General features: G+C 33.9%; 1 protein-coding gene, 1 long non-coding RNA gene and 2 other non-coding genes across 7 annotated transcripts in view; 1 reads left to right on the forward strand and 3 right to left on the reverse strand.

Annotated features, from left to right (window-relative positions):
• Positions 1 to 8,461: 8,461 nt before the first annotated feature.
• On the reverse strand, positions 8,462 to 10,436 carry LOC100536039 (uncharacterized). Its single transcript, NR_170091.1, has 5 exons — positions 10,329 to 10,436; positions 9,912 to 9,977; positions 9,361 to 9,421; positions 9,082 to 9,118; positions 8,462 to 8,689 (listed from the first exon to the last, which is right to left on the reverse strand). It is a non-coding gene; the product is annotated as an uncharacterized lncRNA (long non-coding RNA).
• LOC137488761 (small nucleolar RNA SNORA26) lies at positions 8,779 to 8,900 on the reverse strand. The gene has a single exon (XR_011007943.1). It is a non-coding gene; the product is annotated as a small nucleolar RNA SNORA26 (small nucleolar RNA).
• LOC137488760 (small nucleolar RNA SNORA26) lies at positions 9,188 to 9,309 on the reverse strand. The gene has a single exon (XR_011007942.1). It is a non-coding gene; the product is annotated as a small nucleolar RNA SNORA26 (small nucleolar RNA).
• Positions 10,437 to 10,918: 482 nt separating the features above from the next.
• The window catches only part of usp46 (ubiquitin specific peptidase 46), a 36,287-nt gene continuing 26,447 nt past the window's right edge, over positions 10,919 to 20,758 (forward strand). For 3 of the 4 annotated variants that reach the window (XM_073932100.1, XM_073932103.1, XM_073932102.1), the window contains exon 1: positions 10,919 to 11,258. In XM_073932100.1, coding sequence (XP_073788201.1) covers positions 11,223 to 11,258 — 36 coding nt within the window. In that variant the 5' untranslated portion in view covers positions 10,919 to 11,222. The remainder of the gene's footprint in view (positions 11,259 to 20,758) is intronic. The other variant, NM_001244981.1, reaches the window with a different exon arrangement.

Raw genomic sequence — 20,758 nt, forward strand, 5'->3', positions numbered from 1 at the left:
TATAAAGAAAAACAATCAATTCATGCAAGAAACTAAACATAATTACCTTCAATCATATCCGCCTAAGTATGAAATACCAATGCCATGCCTCTGCTTCTTTTATTTGCTATTATGTAAGATTTTTTTCATTAAAATGTTCAAAAACAGCTAAATATATATTTTCTGACATACTTGTACGGGTTGGAATATCTAGCCAATTCCATGTGTGTTCAATAAAAAGGTCAGCCGAGTATTTTCTTCAATGTCAAAAATATTAGCAATTTATTAGATACAAATGAATAATTCAATAAGAGAGCTATGGGTTACGTTACAGCAATGCTATAGAAGAATTGCATTCAGAAGGTTTGCAACAACTCTGCATTTTCCTGTCTCCAGTATTTATACACAACTGATATTTAAAAGTTGAAGTTTTGGTGGAATTCGTCACTTGTCGATCATTCTGCAGTCCTCTGGTGGTTGCACCCAAACATACTTCCCTTTTCTGCAAACTGCTCTGTGTACATATGTTGACATTACTCTTAGAAAAGGGCATGCTCTGCAACATCTTCTTTAAGCACATCTCATTATAAAGGAAAGCTATACACAAACAAAAAAAAAAGTTATTTTTATATGTTGATGTCGCTCTATGTTTCCAATAAGCTGTATCAACTCCTGTAAAAATGTTAATTAGTATTCAAACTGTATCACACTAAGAAATGAAATGTGGTTAAAATATCACTCAGAAATACAAAATACAAATGTTTAATGAAAAGTAAAAGAGACCAAAGTGATAAAAAATAAATTCCTTTTTGACAACATATGATAAAAGCAGCCCTGTTTTTTTCCCATATAATCAAAGCCAGAAGAACAGGAAGAGGTAGACATAATAAAAGCTCCACTGCTTTCATGCCGCATTGTGCCTCTCATCAGCTGTCTTTTTTTGCTTCATACTATAATCAGTTTAAAAATTATTTCGCTTATTGATTAACTTGATTGCTCTTAGACCCATAGGATGTAATGAAGATGAAAACTTCTATGATTCATCAAACTATACCTTTGTTTGTTGTAAATACCTGCCCTCTTGTGGCAGAAATTGCATACTGTGCCTTTAATGACAACTGTTTAGTCATATCTCACATTAAAATCAATCTTTTACAACACTTTCTACACTACAGTCTGTGAACTTTCTGCATCCAAATACTTTCCAAATGTTATAAACATTATGTTGATGATTTATAAAGGGAAGACAACACATTCAGTGTTTATCAGTACCATTTGTTGTTCGCTTATAATGCTAATAGAGCATTTGGATCTAGAAATTGTGCTGCCTGAGTTTAGACTTAAGTCATTGGATAGCCTGAAAGTGAATAAATTAGAAGCAAAAAATGACTGGGTGAACCATGATTTTTAGATAATTAAGGAAACTGAAACATCTTTCCCCAGTAAAAGCTGGAAAAAATAGCACTCTGTCTGAATGTGGCCTGGCCTGTCCTGTCCAGCCTGAGCCATATTTCACATCTGGGTCACATCAAAGTCAGCAGACAAGAAGCTGGAAGACAGCCGACTGGCACTCTCTCCAGATACAGGCTCAATGTCCTGTGAGCAAAGCCCAACACTTATGCATCTCCGGATCCATAACACAGACAAAAGCAGAGCACAATGTTCTTGTTTAGGTTTCAATTTCACAGCATATTGGTTATTTGTTAATGACAGAGTGCAAAGCTAAGGGGACAGAGAGAGATGGTAGTAAATAAAATGGAATTAGAACACACAAATTCTTCCTCTCATGTGCATGAACTGCTCAAATGCTCTGAGTGAATTTTGTGCAATTATTCAATGCACTCAGCACTGTAATGCTTTGTCTGTTAAAATGAATCTATTGAACATAAATAACACATCTGTGTCGTTACTGACAATTACAATTAAGTACAGTTACAGATACACATGCATTTCTTCTATATTTATTTAATAAAAAGATGGGGATGCATTTGTAGGTATTATATATGAGCAATATTACACGAGCAGTGCGATATGGCTGTATATCGGGACTGGTGGGAGGCGTGTGTTAGTGTCCCACCAGTGATGATATGCAGCGATATCACACTGCTACTGGTGTGATATTGTGTATGCAACAGTTTGACGCCATAATCTTGTGTATGATTCTCTAGAGGAATCGGGATTACACAATAATTAATCCCGAAAAAGCCAAAGCAATGCAAACATTTTGTTTATGATAAGGCAAACCACTGAACACATGCGGGCATTTCCTTTTTTTTTCTTTTTACTGAACTAGTTTGCAGTAACAAAAACAGGAGACTCATTGGAAAAAAACAGATGGCCAACCAAAAAGTAACTCAAGGTTATACAAAGAGTAGCCAACACAAAATACATACATTCCTGACATGCGAGTCCCATCTCACACTTAATACACTACAATTACTGTGGTATAATACAGTACTACAAAATACTAAAGAGAGAGATCGACTTAGAATATTACTCACCAATTTTATGTTTTGAACAGCAGTAGTTTAAAAATATGCCAATCTTTTCTCCTCTAAGGATATATTATGCAGTTTCAGTCACCATCTTGAGAATGGACAACATCAACTGTCTTTGCTCTGGCTGATGTATGTCGACGCACTGTATCTCAGAAATTACAAATATTTAAAATAGGCACTATCCTTTTAAATAAACTGCTTATGCAATCTAAACAACTACATTCTCACATTTAAAAGCCTCAAAAGTACATTATGTTGTCAAACAGCTGCAATTTGTGTCAAACTGTAGTGAGTTTATTGGTCTGCTGTCACTCCATGTGAGTGGGGTAATACAGAAGGACGAGGAGGCTGTATGAGTTCTGATATTGCAGAATATCGCACAGCTATCAGCCAATCAAAGTCGAGAACTAGACAAAACTGTTGTAAAAATCGTAATACATTGCAATGAATAAGTCGAAACTAGAATAATTACCAATTGTTAAATACCAATAATGATCGATAATATCAAAGTATATTAAAAGTATTATGTGACCTTGAAGACTGAAAAGGTTTCTGAAGAGTAATGATGATGAAAATTCAGCTTTTAGCAACAGGGATAAATTGTTTTTTCTACATTTATTTTATTTATTAGATTTTTTCCTCAGTGTCATTAAACCTATTTTTGTTATTTTTTGTTTATTAAGAGTATTTTTGGCTAATGTTTATTTAAATTTTGCCTTGATGTGTTTGACTGGTTAGTTGGTTGATTTATTTTTTTTAATATTTTTTTTAATATTATTATTTATAGTTTGCCTCAATTGACCATTGAAGTGTCTCTGATGCATATTGTTAAAACATTATGGCCACGACCATATTACCCTGCAGCCCCTGACCGGTTACTTACTGAAGCTAAGCAGGGCTGAGCCTGTTCAATATCTGGATGGCAGGACACATGGGAAAACTAGGTTGCTGTTGGAAGTAGTGTTGGTGAGGCCAGCAGGGGGCACTCAACCTGCGGTCTGTGTGAGTCCTAATACCCCAGTATAATGAAGGGGACACCATAATGCCAGCTTTCAGATGAGACTTTAAACCAAGGTCCTGACTCTCTGTGGTGAATAAAATTCCCATGACACTTCTTGTAAAGATTAGGGGTGTAACCCCAGTGTCCTAGCCAAATTCCCTTCATGAGCCCTTACCCATGATGGCCTCCTACTCATCCCCATCCACCGAATTGGCTCTATCATTGTCTCTCCACTCCACCAATAGCTGTACACTGGATGCTGTACACTGATGGTGGTGTGGAGAGACCCCCCTCATGATTGTGAAGCGCTTTGGGTGTATGGCCACAGACAATAAATGCGCTATATAAATACACTTTACATTTACATTACATTAAACAATTATTTATGGACCAGATCAAACACAAATCAACAATAAAATGTTGAATTGTTATTCATTTTAATAGAGATCAATAAATACTCTAACAAATGTCAGTGTTAGTTAATGAGTTATAAATCTAAAGGGGCTTTATTGTAATCATGTTACCATTTATTCTGTAAAATTATTATAGATAAAAACATCAAACAGGATCCTGTTAGTGAAGCGCTGTTGAGCTAGCAATTACTATAAGCTGCATTCACAACATTCAGACGAACAAAACCCAAATTGGTTTATAATTATGGTCCATTACTCCATCCAGCCTGTTGAAAACACCATGTACTCTGACACAGTGTTTCCAGACATCTTAATTGTTTATGCGTCTATAAAAAGTGTTTCACAAACAAAGCCACAAGCCAATCACTAAAGACTTAAATAGATAATTCGAACATTCCCTAACATCCAGCACTGTGGCAAGATATTCAACACATTTTTTTCTTAAATTTAACACACCATTTCCTTACAATAGGTGTCTTGATGAGACATGCTGAATGCTGAAGTGTTTGGGTGCTGTGCTCATGGATTTACGCAAATCCTGTGGTTTCAGTCTAAAAAAAACTCATCGGTCTCTCTCATTTTGAAAATGGTTTAATATCTCAATTATCATAATGCTTGAATTGTGATTTCCTATTCCATCTCTCAGTTCCTTCAATCACAATGAAATTCATAATGCGTAAAAACTGTAAGGAACTATTCCATGTAATGGAGCTATTAATCGGTTATGTGCACTTAACCCAGCATGTTAGATAACCAGTCTGGTGTGTCATTGAGTTATGCAGACATCAGGCCATTCTGTCTTAATGTCGTTCATAGTGTCGTCAGTCAGACCTCCAAATGAGAAACCTACATCAACCCAGACGGAAGCATGTAGATACATTGTGTTGCTTATATAAACAGAAAGATTAACTTGACTAACTTAACTTGATTTTAATTGAGTTTATTTGTACTTCAGGTGCTTTAAGAAGTCAATTTTAATCTAACCTATTAGGGCAGTGGATCTCAATCTGTGGTACGTGAACCATAGTGGTATGCAGGCTTCCTTCTAGTGGTACGTGGAGGAATCCCTTAATAAGTAAAGTAAAAAATGAACACGATTTTAACCCTTTAACGCGTATAACACCAATGCGATCAGTAATTTGATTTTAATAGGATAAACTCTTTATTTAATTTTAAATTTATATATATATATATATATATATATATATATATATATATATATGTGTGTGTGTGTGTGTGTGTGTGTGTGTGTGTGTGTGTGTGTGTGTATTTAAGCTAATTTCCTCCCCATGTTTGTAATGATTGTTGGGGGCGTATCCCATATTTTTATATCCCAATGTTGACTGGTATAGTTTATTCACTTGCTTCTCTAACACACATAGCCTACTCTAACCTGCAAGCAGATTTATTTTCTAATTTAAGTATGTAAATCCAATTCACATATCTAAAATACAAGTTAATGTTTAGATTTCAAAGATATACAAATAAGTCATAAATACATGCAACATATATTTCAAAATTGATCAAAAAGAGTTAATATATGAATAAGATGACATATAGCTTACATTTATGAGGTCCAAGGTTTTGATGAATAGGCTACTTTTGATAATACTTTAAATTTAAATACAGCTGTTTTCTTTTACTTTAAGAACAGTGCCATTGTTAATTAACTTTTAAAAGCACATTTTTATTTAAACGTTGATGTTTTATTTATTTATTTTTTTACCTGTGAGCACAGTGCAGTGTTATTGTTCAAACTAGTTTTAATTCTTAAACTGGCTGCCAATAATTAATATTCATAATAATAAGAGTCTGCCATGTTTTTGATCTGTGCAGTGCTGTAGCTGCTCAATAAGGTCTATTACACTACTGTATTTCAGTACTGGTCATTATGGTGGTTCTTGGAAAGACCTTTTTTTTTTTAAGGTGGTACTTAGTGAAAAAAAATTAAGAACCATTGTAGGGTATAGAAAACTTTTGTATTTTATTATGTTAAGGGAAACTTATTTACTTTCTTTCCACATTTCAAGTCAAATTATGTTAAAGTCAGCATTTATTTTTTTCCCCCAATCTCTGTTTAACGAGACATTTGTTTCAACATTTTTAAACATAATCGTTTTAACAACTCATTTCTAATAATGGATGTATTTTAGTTTTGCCATGATGACAGTGAATAATATTTGACAAGATATTTTTTAAGACACTTCTATACGGTTCAAATAATTTTGACTTTGAGTTTTTTTAATTTTGAGTTATAATTTTGACTTTGACTGTTTTTTTTATTAAATGAAAATTATACTTTTTAACCCAACTGTTGGTTACAAAAACCCAGCACTTTTTTAGTGCAAGAATACATTGAGTCAAAAACAAAACTTTATTATTATTACTTATTTGTTTTTGATTGCAGTATTAACTATCATGTTGTTCAGTCATTTGAAGAACACACCCACTAAAATGTAGTGCAAAACTTGAATCTTGTCAGTCATTTTACAAGAATCATTTAATGACATTAAATATTTAAGATTATTTAACAGATTATTACAGTGCAGCCTCAAAATGCAATCTAAATGTAATATTAAATATTTATACTTTGCCACTATTCCTCAAACAAATAAAGATTTTAATGATTTAAAATAAAAGTTAGAGAAGCGACACCGTTTCTAAGAGGTAAGCACTGTCGCCTCACAGCAAGAAGGTCCCGGTTGGATCACCACTGAGCCGTTGTGCTGCCTCCTCAAACTAAATTTAACCACAAAATGATGAACAAATGAATTTTTTTTTTTAGATTTACGAAGGTGACATAATGCTCATGCAATGTATGCTGTACACTGTTGGACATGGTTTGTGTATGTTGTTCATACATCCAGTCTTGTTTAATCATCCAGCGCTATCCTTGCATATTAGCAGTCACCATTTATCTTGCTTTTCTGTGCACAAGGTAATATCAACAAGCGGAGGGCACATAGAGGACAGACCTACATGGCCATAAGTCTGAGCTCTGTGTTGTACAACAGACCGACTGAGCCTTCCCTTGTGTGGTAAATGTTAGCGGTTATGCTGTGCAGCTCTGGGCCTTGTTTAGTTACTTCAGATAATAAATGTTCTGTCCCCTTATCAGGTGCTGTAATTCAGGCATCCTGTTATTTTTAATATCTGCATTCAAACTTACATCATTTTCTATTTTAGAAGTGGTTGTCAACCGTTGGGTCATGATGCAAATAAGAGTCATAGGTGTGTCTTGATGGTTGCTGGCAGGAGGAGAAAATAGCTGTATGTAGCCTAGAAATAAAAATGCAAGTAAATGTGTACATGGTTACAGTTAGGGCTGCTCAATTATGGGGAAAAAAAATCAATCACAATTATTTTATTATTATTTATCATAATTGTAATCACAATTATTCAAAACGATCAGTTGAAGTCAAAATCATTAGCCCTACTGTGAATACATTTTATATATATATATATATATATATATATATATATATATATATATATACATCCCAAATTATGTTTAACAAAGCAAGGAATTTTTCCACAGTATTTCCTTTAGTTTTTTTTTTGTTCTGGAGAAAAGCAATATATTAGAATAATAGCAGATTTAAATATTTTTTAACCTATTCAAGGTCAATAGCCTATTATTAGCCCCCCTAAGCTATACATTTTCTGATTGCTGCAGAAGAAACTACTGTTATACAATGACTTGCCTAATTGAGGCTTTGAATCGCACTTTAATCTGAATGCTTGTATTTTGAACAATTTATAGTAAAATATGTACCGTCATCATTACACAAATGGTGGTTAATATGAAATCACTAAACACCGCGCTGAAACCTATTTGACCATTAAATCGCTCGCATTAAGATGATTTTAGATGCATATGCTTTGCTCACGTGAGGCCGAGCACGCACACACAATTGCATGCGATCTCTGTCTTGCTGTTAAAAACATTGATTCGTATGTATGTCAATGAATGATGCACATGCCATGCTGCAAACCTTACATTACAGCACATGCGTTGTCATTTTCACATGAAACTGAGCATTGCAAAGCAACAAGTGTACAACCGGAAAGAGCGGATTATAAATGCAATAATTTTTTCTTAATTGTTTTTCATAATCGTTAGAAGTAAAAATCGAATTTGATTAATTGCAGTTACAGTGCAAGTTTTGAAACAGCTAAGGCCCTGATAATATATTTTTGTTAAATAAGAATTTGTGGCCAGCTGCATCATTTTCAGCAGCAATCACATTAAGCAACTCTGAGGGTAAACTTATTCTTTGCTCGCATAAAGGCTATAGAATTAAAACCTTTAAGATGTAAATCTAAAGCATATTTACAAATTCATCCATCAAATTGTTAGTACTTTTATATTAAAATAATTTTTACAGTAAATAAACAATTTACACATCTTGCAATCTTCTTAGTCATTTATCCCCCAAAAATGCAGATACGTATGGGTGAATGAAAACACAAAAGGTCATGTCATTAAATTGTTTATTTTTTGTAGACAAATAGTGTGACCTTAATGTTGACTATTCAAAAGTTAAAAAATAAAAAATAGACAAGCTCACTTATAATAGATAAATATTGTTTATTTAGACAAACCACCAACACAACTGTATAGAGTTGACTTATTCTACATTGTCAAGCACTCATTGAGTGATTAATATTCATTAAGCTTCCACCTAGAGACAGATTCTGCCTGAACTTTTCCAAATAGAAAAATTCATTCTCCATCACAGGTACAGGTAAGCCACCAGATCACCGAACACAAGGCCCAGAAACGCAGCCATTGTGACCTGTTGAGGGAAAAAAAAAAAAAAAAAAAAAAAACTTAAAATTCAAGTTACCAAATTAAGCACTGCATTTGGCAAACTATCTAATATTCACATGTGCCTTGTGACAGGATCCAGACTCAGAGAATGACCTCTGGCCTGGGTTTTAACAAGAGCAGCTCAATATACCCCCCTGTTATGGCCACTAGAGACACAGACAGCCTCCAGTGGGCAAAGCGTAGAAGGGAACACTGGACTTGTTAACAGTCTGAACATTTTTGAACTTACAGATGTAACCAAATGCATTGAACAGATTAAGGTGCTGCTCTATGCATCATCTGTTGTCTCCTTTTGTTCTAAAATGTTAAACTAGCTCACGCAATAAATAAATGAATCATGGGATGACAGTTACTCACCGAATGATTGCAGATTTCTCTTCCTAGCCTTTACCTCCTGCAAACAAAAGAAAACAGACTAAATATTGATCTTTTTAAACAGAAGTAATGAATATAATTGTTGAAAAGTTGTTTCTCCCGACAGGATCCGAAGCATGGAATATCAAAGCCAGCACTTCAGGTTTTTGAGAGAATTCTTCTGCCCCCCTGTGTTATTCACTCAAGCCATAGAAGGACTTGAATGTGCAATAAAAGGGGCTGACAAAACAGAGCTGAGGGGCTGAGAGGCACCACACTCACCAAGTAACTGTGGAAGGATTCATCAACAACTGTGGGCTCTGGAACAAGACCATCTTTAAGCCTAAGCAAGGAAAAAGCAATCATGTTAATTTCTGGGTTTTATTTGCAAGCTTTTTCCATTGAACAAGAACTGACGCCAGGATTTGTCTGGTTAAAAAGAAAACAATGAATGAAAGTCATTTACAAACAAAATCACAACGTGTTCTCTACAGATACAATTTGTAAATTTAATTTACAAAAATTTGAGCCAATTCTTTTAAAAATAGGAAAACTAAAGACCATAACTAAATATTTAGCGTCTAATAAATTGGCTTTAAAAGATAAAATCAATATTTAATCTTGACTAAAACACAAACTCGCTTTGAAGAACAAACAGGGAAGAGCATGCAACATTTAATGTAATTAATTTTGACTTTATAGATGTGTGGATTTCATGCTTTGTTTTAGATTTGTGCAAGGGTGAACAAACACCTTAGAACCATCACAGAGCTAAAACTCTTCCTTTTAGATATTAAATATATATATTTATATATAAAAAAACACTTCCTTACCTTTATATTTCAGACATTGTAGTAATTGGTGATTTCCTCTTCAGTCAGGGGGCTCAGATGGCCAGTCTGTAAAAATAAGTTTAACATTAGGCTAAACATTAGCAAGTAGACCGCTAACTCACCACGTGCTGTGTAGAGAACACGTGGCCTTTTAATAATTAAAAAGTTACTAGTGTTTAATACTAACCTTAACGTGACTTAATAAATGCATTGCTTCATTATTTAAAAGATATTTATTATAAAAATATTTACCAAGCCTTAAACACTTCTAGAAAGCCCACTATAACTGTTCAGGTTAAATAATTAAAACATTTATAGTCCAAGTTGCAAATACAGGAGTAAAATAAAACATAGAGTCTATTTAACTAATTAAAAAATACAATACATATGTGCATTAATCTGAGTATTTAATCTCACCAGAGGTAATTTTGCCTCCGCTCATGTTTTCTGTGCCTGCTCTCAGGGATTGTGCAAACGGAAAAGAAAGAACACGTGTGACCGGTGCGAGGAATTCTGGGACTTTTAAGGGGACCGCCTCTAAATTCATTTCGCCTCTTCAGATGATTTGGGGAGTCAATCTGATCTGATTCACTCTGATGATTCAGACTGATCAGCAAACAAAACGTTCTGACCGGTTTTGAGAAAAGAATCGACTCAGTAGAATCACACACGCTATTTTGCATGGCTGCACAGCACACGAGGCAGTGTTGTTTAAACTAGATAAAAATTAAGATCAATATTTTGTGAAAACAGACCTATTGTCATACATTTTGTCAGAAAAGTAAAAATAAATTTACTTTATATCTGCATTATATGTGCATTCTTAGGGGCTTGTAAGTGGAAATGGTTGTTACTTGATTTAACCCCTTTATCTATCAAATCCAAATTCTACTGGCCACAGCGAATTTATCAACTGATGTTCTCACCATTCATTGGTCAGTTGACCTGTCCATCAACTGACCAGCGTTTCGTGTCGTACTCCCCAAACGCACCAATCGGGACTCAATGGGCGGGGTTTGACCGCTAATCCAGGATGTGAATGTTTCGTTTAGGACGTGCAACTGGCAAAGATGTTTACAATAAGTTTATCCAGCATTTTTATTCTCATTTGCAGTGGCCATGAAGAAAACATCTAGATGAAAGCCGCCGACGTTTATCTCACGCTTTGTTTGCACTTTGCATGAGCGGCGGGAATTGAGTGGTCACTGATTGCTGTCCTCCGTTGGGATTGCAGCTTGGCCTGTCAGTGTTCCGCTGTTACAATCATGTTTATTTCATAAAGATGGCAACGAGAGGCACCTTATAAACTAAATGACTGTCAGAAACATCGCCTCCATTTGTAATATGGTAAGTAGAAGTGTTTGGATAGCATGCTGGCTAGCTCTTACGTAATGATGATGGTTGAATGGCTTTCCTCAAAATCAGGTGCATGACCTCATTTATGAGCTGATGCATGCTTGGATCACTTCTCAAGTAAATGCAGCTATCATAACTAGACGTGTTTGCTTGCTCATGTAATAAACTGTGACTGAAAGCTTAACTGCCTAAAATGAGTTTTACAGTCAGTGATTCCGCTTTGTTTTGTGATAGTATATGTAGTGTGAATCTTGTCATTTTAAACAATCAAGCAATCTCAGTGAAAAATATCTGTACTTTTTTGTTGCAGTAGCTCTTTCTATATACTCCGTATTTTCTAACATGTAAATAGCGTATTCATTGTCTAGTCGTTTTTGATTCTGACGTCATTTTGAATGTATACGAATATTAAACAGTGCTGCAGGTTGGTCTACATACAGAAACATTTTAACATTTGTTTTGGAGTTGCCCATTATAGCAAGCCGTTTTGACATTTATTCAACAGCCCGTACTAGTATTTATTTTTATGTTAATAGTACTTACTTTGTAGATACTACAGTAGGATCTTTTCCATTAAATAGTAGTGCTTATTCATTATACTAGTGCTTATTTGTTGGACACTAGTGGTGCCTATTATTTAGATACTAGTACTTTTTCTTTAGCTACTATTGTCTTTTGTAAATTTACTAGTACTTATTCATTAGATACTAGTTTTTATTCATTAGGTCCTAGTACTTAAATAGATAGGATGTATTAGATACTAGTACTTATTCATTAGATACTAATACCTATTAAATAGATACTAGTTCTTTCTTATTAGACACTTATTAATTAGATACTAGTACTTATTTTAATAGTGACTAGTAACTATTCTGTTGTTACTAGTAACTTTTTTTTCCCATTGATTTCTATAGGATATGTCATTGAGATATCGACTATTCAGTTTTGACTAGTGTGTATTCCAGCTGGGACTAGTACATATATTTTTTTTATGTACTAGAAGGTAATCATTAGGTACTAGTACTCATTAATTAAATACTAGTACCCAATTAATAAACAATAGTATCTATTTATTATCTACTAGTACTTAAGTAATATATACTTATACCTAGTATATATGGTTACTAGTCACTATTAAAATAAGTATTAGTATCTAATAAATAAGAATTAGTATCTATTTAATAGGTACCTAGTATCTAATGAATGAGAGTATAGATATATACATTAGATGTTGCCTACCCTGCTGTTGTCTATTAGAAGGAATGCATCAGCAGAGCCGCCATTTTAGTACAGGAAATGAAATGAATGCGGGACCAAGATGCAGTGAAGGACTGTGGCCATCCAAAGCCAGAGATATATACACGTATATCTCTGATCGGGAGTTTTTCCGGTTGTCAGTATGCAAATATTTTTTTTTTTAATTACAAAAATTTAATTTTACATCTTTTTTCCACTGCATTTTCGGCATTGCCGACAAAGAGTATATGTTTGTGTGCATGGAAATGTATTATTCTCTCTCCTTGTTTAATTTGGTCTATTCCGCGTCCTGAAACACACCCCCTCATGCTTTCACTTCTCATTCTAACGGAGGGAGTAATTCGTTTATGGGATTCCGTTATGAACGACTCGTTCCCTTGGCTGACAATAATACAAGTTTCTGGCACTGCAGCAACTTGTTGTCATATTTCATAACATTGTTTGCTTATTTTATTCAACAAAACTAGCATAAGCCTAGTATTTAGTGTGAGTTGGTGCTCCTTTGCCCTATGGTGAATGTAGTAAGAGACTATAATAAGATAAGAGAGTATTATCATCATCAATATTTGTTAACCACAAAAGTTCATAACATAAAAATGTAAAAAACTAAATCTTACGTATTAAATGTTTTGCCTTAGTGCTTTGTTTTCTTTGTTTGCTCGTTACTACACCCGTACACAGCGCTAAAGTCCAGCATCTTCACATTGGCACACTGTCTTGACCACTTCTGTCCTGGGAGCACTGTACAAATGTGGCGGCGCTATTGACGCATACTCAGGGTATGCGATATCTAGTGTATATATATCTATGATAAATGAGTACTAATATCTAATTAAAAAAAAAAGTGTCTAATAATTAAGCACTAGTATATTTTTAAAAGCAATAAAACACTTAGTATCTAAAGAATAGGCACTAATACCTATAAATAAGCACTAGTATTTAATGGAAAAGATACTAGTATCTAAAAAAATAAGTACTAGTAGTAGTAACATAAAAATAAATACTAGAACAGGCTATTGATTAAATGTCAAAATGGCTTGCCATATGTAGTTACTTTTTGATGGATTTCTGTTTTTTATTAGAATCAACGTTATGTCCAGCTTTCAACTTTATTTTAAAATGTTTTTTTTAAACTTTTTTTTACATTCAATAGATCACTATACAAAGAATATTTATTGATCAATTTATCACTTCTGTTGGTAAAAGTCAGTATACAAAAGCCATTATTTCTTATTTTAAAATCAGACTTTAAGCTGTTTATCTGACAAACAAAAAAATCTGTTAAGTATTAATGAATGCAAACATTTACATGTTTTTATATATTTTTTCCTTTCGTTGTCGTCATCCCCTGGCTTTTGTATATTGTTCTTAATTTTGAATTGTCAAAAAAGTGCTACTGGTCAAATGAGCAGTTACTGGGTCCCTCAAACACGTAATATACTGTAAAAGAAACCACAATTCATCTGAATATGTCTGGTTCGGTACGGTGGCACAATGGGTAGCACAATCGCCTCACAACCCTAGCTGGCTCAGTTGGCACTTCTATGAGTTTGCATGTTCTCCCCGTGTTTGCGTGGGATTCCTCCAGTTTGCTCTTGTTTCCCCCACAGTCCAAAGTCATGCGGGACATGTGCATTGAATGAATAAGCTAAATTGGCCGTAGTGTATGTGTGAAAGAGTGTGTATGAATGTTTCCCAGTACTGGGTTGCAGCTAGAAGGGCATCCGCTGCATTAAACTCATGCTGGATAAGTTAGCGGTTCATTTTGCTGTGGCGACCCCTGATTAATTAAGAGACTGAGCAGAAAAGAAAATTAATGAATGAATGAATTTAGTAATTAATTTACTACACATTATATTAATTAATTGTATTAATATTAATTATATAAATTAATTAATTATAGTATAATACACCATGTTTGAATAGCATTGATTTTTTTCAAAACATTTTCATTGACATGTTTTCATTTTGGTTTGAGTTGGTCTTTTAGTGATTTTATATCCTTTTGTAATTTTAAATTGTGCATTTTATTATTTCACTTTCTGTTTTATTAGTTTTCGTATGTCAAATTCAACTTTGTGTAGAGTTCAGACAGTTTCCTTGGTGTCTTTGCAACAGCATAATTGTGTATTTAAGTACAAAGTAATATTCATTTAAATTAATTATCTTCTAAAAGGACAGAGTTGCATGAAAAAAATTGTTGTTTTTATAGTAGCTGGGGAGAGATGAGCAGAGAAGGTAGAGCTTGTCAAGGATTCTGCAAAATAGAACTTTGTATTTTAAAGTTGCACGGTATTAAAATTCCATGATTAATCAATTAAATTTTGCTCAGAAAAAATGAGTTTAGTGTTTCATGACCATTTAAGTAATGTAATTTTCCTGATTTTTGTTTCAAAAGTTTGCAATGTTGGATTCATCTTTGGTTGGCTTTTAAAGGACATTTTTGTTTTTCTTTTTTTATGGAAAAATTGTTTCCACAATCAGTGTTGCTGAAAAGAGAATTTGTGCTAATGCATTCTATGGGAGCAGAGCCCATTGTTTTATGTAATACTGGTGTTTCTGCTGGATATCTGACATTGCATGAATATTTCAGTGCCTGAAACTGGCCTGAAGCCTGTAACCACAGTCAGCTCATCCTTAGATATCTGCAGGTGCTGTGTCAGCCTGGGCTAGATGTGGTTAGAAACATGAAGAGTGAATTATTGCCAGCATGAGGGGGCTTAGACTTAACGTCTGACTGCTGTTTAGTGCTAGTTATGTAACCCATGTCCGGACAGGGTTCATTTGTTCATTGGTGTGTGTGTTTGGGGCCACATCTTGTAGTGGCTCATTGGCCATGGATACAAGGCAAGCTAATGAAATGTTCTCCTTTATGTCTTCCAGGTTCAGTCCTGTTAAATGACCTCATTATTGTGCGATTGGTGTGCACAACTACATGTCTGACCTTCAGTTTGAAAACATGTGTCTTTTATTACATGTACTTTCGATTGAAAACAATCTAGCTTTAGCTGCTTTAGTCAGGCAATATAGTGGCTTATGTGTTTGATTTGTGTATGTGACCTTTTATATATGGAATGTTGTTGAAACAATTGTTTAAAAGAAATGCATCCCACATTTGTGACTTTCTTAAGAATTTACATATCACAATTCATGTTTTCTTCTTAAAATTGTGAGTTTATATGTAATATAACTCTCGCTGAGTGCATATCTGCAATTCTTGACCTTTAGAAAAAATCTTCTCATCACATAATGTTTTGACACAGTGTCGCAATTTCAAAAAGTTTTTGAAAGAAATTTAAAGAAAACAATGTTATGAGAATCCATCAAATAAATTAGTCTGCTTGGTAAACAAATTGTTGTAATCAGTTTCTACAAAAACATCAGCTTCAAGTGGAAATTCAACAAACAGGGTATATACAGAAATATTTATTAAATACTGATTGTAAGAAACGAATCCTAAATTAAAACGTTATTCATATACTGAACAAAAAAGCTAATCCAGCAGGTGGCACCTATTGACAAAGTCCCTTTAAGACAACTCAATTCACTCAAAATCTGCAGAAACTCATGTCTGGTCTAAGCCCCTCCCCTGGAGTTTTGTCAGTCTATAACGATCAATAATGGGCTCCTGTGCTAGAAGGCAGGCTTTATAGCCATAATGACTGTTACACTTTTCTCTATTCAAAACAATACGAGTGACATGTCTTGTGTATTCTACTTTGCTATTCGCCTTATTCTTTGCCTGTTGAATCTCTTTGGCTCGAGACTAGGCATGGGCCGGTATAAGATTCTGACGGGATGATAATCTTGGACAACATCACGGTTTCATGGTATTATGATTACTGCTTTAAAATATATTATTTTCAAATGTCTGGTAAAAAAAACTTTTTTCCCTTTTGAAAACAATATATTTTATTTTTTGAAATCTTTAAGATATTGGAGGAACAAACATGTCAGGCTAAATAATTGAAATGAATCATTGACTTCTGCTGTCTTCATTAGTTTCAAAAACACAGATATCTTTACCATTTAAAATGGCAACCTTGGATATCTTTTCTGCTGGAGATACAGTTTCCCTAAAAAACAGAAGCAAAAAAGTGTGAAAAAAAATTCTTACACATACCTTAGGAATGGTATTACATAAAAATTTGGTGGTTTTAAAACCTTGACTTTTCCAAACCGCGGTATACCTTAAAAACCGTTATTATCCATGCCTACTCAAGATTTCCAGTCTCATTCCCATTAATTTTTAGACGTTAAAAACAGCTTGTTCTGCTGTTTGATGTTGCAAACTGATATTTTCTTATTATATGATTCTGCTTTCTCTGTATAATCATGAAAACACTTGTTTGTAGAGCAAGCGGTTTGGCCGTTTTCTGCGGTATATTATTCCTAGTCATTTCTCCCATAAGCGACTGAATCAGAAGAAGGGTGCTCCGGTTTCCTCCACAGTCCAAGGACATGCGGTACAGGTCAATTGGGTAGGCTAAATTGTACGTAGTGTATGTGTGTGAATGGATATTTCCCAGAAATGGGTTGCAGCTGGAAGGGCATCTGCTGCGTAAAAACGTGCTGGATAAGTTGGCGGTTCATTATGCTGTGGCGACCCCGGATTAATAAAGGGACTAAGCCAAAAGAAAATGAATGAATGAATGAACTACGCAGCATCCCTAAATTCACAGATTAAATTTAGGCAAACCATGGCATGCTTTCTGATAAAAAATTTAATACCTTATAAAATAACAGATAAGACTTTTATATACTTTTTAAAGTCCTTAAATTTCTCTAAATTGACTTATCAAATTTTAATACTTTTTAAGACCTTGCAGACACCCTGAACAGGGTATGCATGAATCTGGCATTGCTCTATAAGTTTTCTGCCACTGATTTTTTAAAAGATTTTAAAGAAAATTATCTCATAATTCTCTTGGGATTGTGAATATGCATTTAAATTCAGATTTTCTAATCAGAACTTTGACTTTATGTTTCATGATTGCAAACTACAGTACGGTATACATTAGAATCTAAAAAATGCTGTGTTAATTTAACAAAAATTGGCCGGTTTTTAATGTTACATATTTTAACGTAACCTTTGATCCAGAAATGTTTTTATTGTGCGTGTGTTTGAGTGTATCTTTCTGACAACTTTAAGTTACAGTTCAAACTTCTTGACCTCTGAAAAAAACATGTTTTTCACATTTTGACAGTCCACATTAATATATTAAAAGAGTACATTATTCTGACATTCATTTGGACAGTTCAGTTTGATTAGTCAAATTACTTCTACATTGGTTTTATAAAGAAATTCATTTGTGACAAATAGAGAGATAAAAAAATAGAGAAATGAAAACAACATTTAAACTCTTGTAATTCAGATTTTTAAAGTAAGTTAGTAATTATAAACAAACTACAAATAAGTCTGAATTATCCAATTCAAGTTTTTTATGAGATTATCATTTAAAAATTGTGAGGAAATAAAAACACAATAGATATATATATATATATTTTTATCCTTTCATGCATCCATATTTATGTGCTGTGGACGTTGTCAAAGCAGAAATGAAAATGACTAATCTGACAATTGTGTAGACAAGTCAAATGACCTCTATTAAGACAAATGTTTGTTGAAAAAAAACTTCACATTTTTTAGCCAATATAATGTCACTTCATTTTTTGAAGACTATGAGCTCAGAAGATTCGATAGCCCCCACAAGTGAATGCACCCCCCTTCATTCACCTGTTAATTATTATGGCCTAAAAATGCTCAGGCTCTTAAGTCTGTCTTTGTACAATGCTCTATTTATATTTCAATAGGTAATGCAGATCTATTAGTGCTGGAAATGAAGGTCTTCTGGGAATTATAATTCCTTCAGATAAAAAGCTTGCTGTCTCAGTCGGGTTAATAACACTAAACCAGACAATGCTCAGATAGAGAGAGCAGCTATTTCCCATCTTTCTGCTGTCATTCATGGCCTTGAATTGACCAGTGCATGACTTTGATCCTTGGATCAGTTGTGGTGTTTAGTCATTATACCCAATCTACTCATTCAGAGAGACTCCGCTTCTAAAGATGTGTGCTGTAATAATGGCAGCCATTTATACAGTTTGGCGTTAGTAAGGTGTGTATTTAAGAGTGATTATTAAAAATACAACACTACTACAAAAACACTAATATTGGGAAAAAATACTAGAAATTAAAATGTTTTAATACCTCCAAAACAAACAAAAGTAGCTTCAGGTGCACCGGTGCTCTTTGGATACAGGATTCTTTTAAATATGCTAACAGTCCAAGGCACTCGGAAAATTTAAACATTTTAAAATAAGGAGTCTTTCTGGATCTGCCGGGTTCCACATTTAAATGGAGAATTAGGTTTTCATCATGTCTTACTGCTTCCATGTTGTTGATATTGTAACTGTTTTTTCCCTTTCTGCATTGTCTGTTTGACTTTGGAATTATGCTTTATTATAATGATTCTTTTTCTCCATCTCTCTTCTTACCCCTTAATCTGATGATTGAGTCTTAATATTGGTATTTGTTTATCTTATCCTGTCAAATATTGAATATTTAAATATATTTGTTGTCAATGTCATCCTTATGATAGATAAGTTTGCAGTAGGCGAACATGCGTGCTGTTTTTAATATACTAGACAAGTCCAGTCAAGCTTTATTGTCGTTACGCTACATGTGTGGAAATACAGAGTAACGAATTGTCGTGTCTCACTGGACAATGTCTACATAACTACATAAATGAATCATCAATACATAACTAACATATACTATAAGATACTTAACTTGCATTGTTGCGCAGAGTTTTGTGCAAGTATTAAAGGTAAATGTTGTGCAAAATAGGTATTTACGGTTGGTTATTGTGCGAAAGAATTGTTTGAGGTTGAAGCAAGCAGTGCAACATGATTGTGATACATTTATAGTAAAACTTGTTTTCCTTACTGAGTCCTTGTAAGATGCAGTTTAAATAAAGTGTCAGGTGCGGCAGAAGAGTGTTTCTACAGGTGGTTTTTAAGCCCACTCACCTGTTTCCAAGAGATATAGAGTGTTAAGAAAGTGTCTATAGTGCAAATGTGCAACCTGCTTCAATTAATGTAAATAAAAGCTTTTTAACTCTTCACTACGTTTTCAAGTGCCTTAGAGTGGCATTGTTTGTTGTTATGTTTTTTGATGGTGAAGCTAAACAGGATCCTTCAGAGATCAGTTGTAATCTGCCATCTTTAAAGGACGCAGAGTCTGAATTGGGACACAGATTATAATTGTCTTCACTTTCACTTTAGATCAAATTATTGTCTTGAAAACGACATGGCTGTTAAAGAAAAAAGAATTCTTACTGATTAGGCCCACACAATATATTGTTTCAGCATTGATATCGCAATGTGCGTGTCCACAATAGTCACATTGCAGGATATGCAATGTTGAGTTGGGTTATAATAAATCAGCACAAGAGTTAATACATTTGTGGAGTCACAGCAAAGTATAACCATAAAAGAGTAAAACTTTATTATTCCATCTGTTTTAAAGGGATTTCAAGAGTATATTTTCTAATACATTTGTAAATTTAAAGAGAAATTATTGTACTGATTTAATACAATGAACACAGTGTTATTTTACTTTATTTGATAATTCAATTTTTATACCTGAATACTGTTTGACAATTTGGAAAACCATTAAGCACTGTTTATTTTTTTTTCATTGCTCTATTGTAATTACTTTTGCTCACAATGTTTGTTTTAATTGATACATGATACCCATTACACACCTTTAGGAATTCACACAAATCAATCCTAATTAACAATTTTCTTTCCAAGCAGAGCTATTCAACCCATCTGGTGAAATTGTATTCATATTGCAATTTATATCGCAGAAAAACTAAATATCGTAATGGCAGATTTTTCCAATATCGTGCAGAACTATTACTGATGTTAAACTTTAAATTAGCCTGTTCAGTGAATCTGTCACTGCTTTACACTGAAGAGAAAACTGCACAATCGTACCGAGGCCAAAGTGAAACTCTGAGCTTCTCCCGATGATTCAGTTACATTCTGTCATGGATTCTTATCCTGCTTCACATCTTGGTTAGTTGTTCTTTCCATTATTAAAGCTTTGTGTAGCTCCATTACAACTTCAATGTCATGTCACTTAGTTGCTGATAAAATTAGCCATTACAACACTTGATCCTTGAGTATCGGTTTGAATGGATTTGACTCCAAAATCAAATGCCTAA

This window comes from Danio rerio, chromosome 20 (genome assembly GCF_049306965.1).
Source record: "Danio rerio strain Tuebingen ecotype United States chromosome 20, GRCz12tu, whole genome shotgun sequence".
Lineage (NCBI taxonomy): Eukaryota > Metazoa > Chordata > Actinopteri > Cypriniformes > Danionidae > Danio > Danio rerio.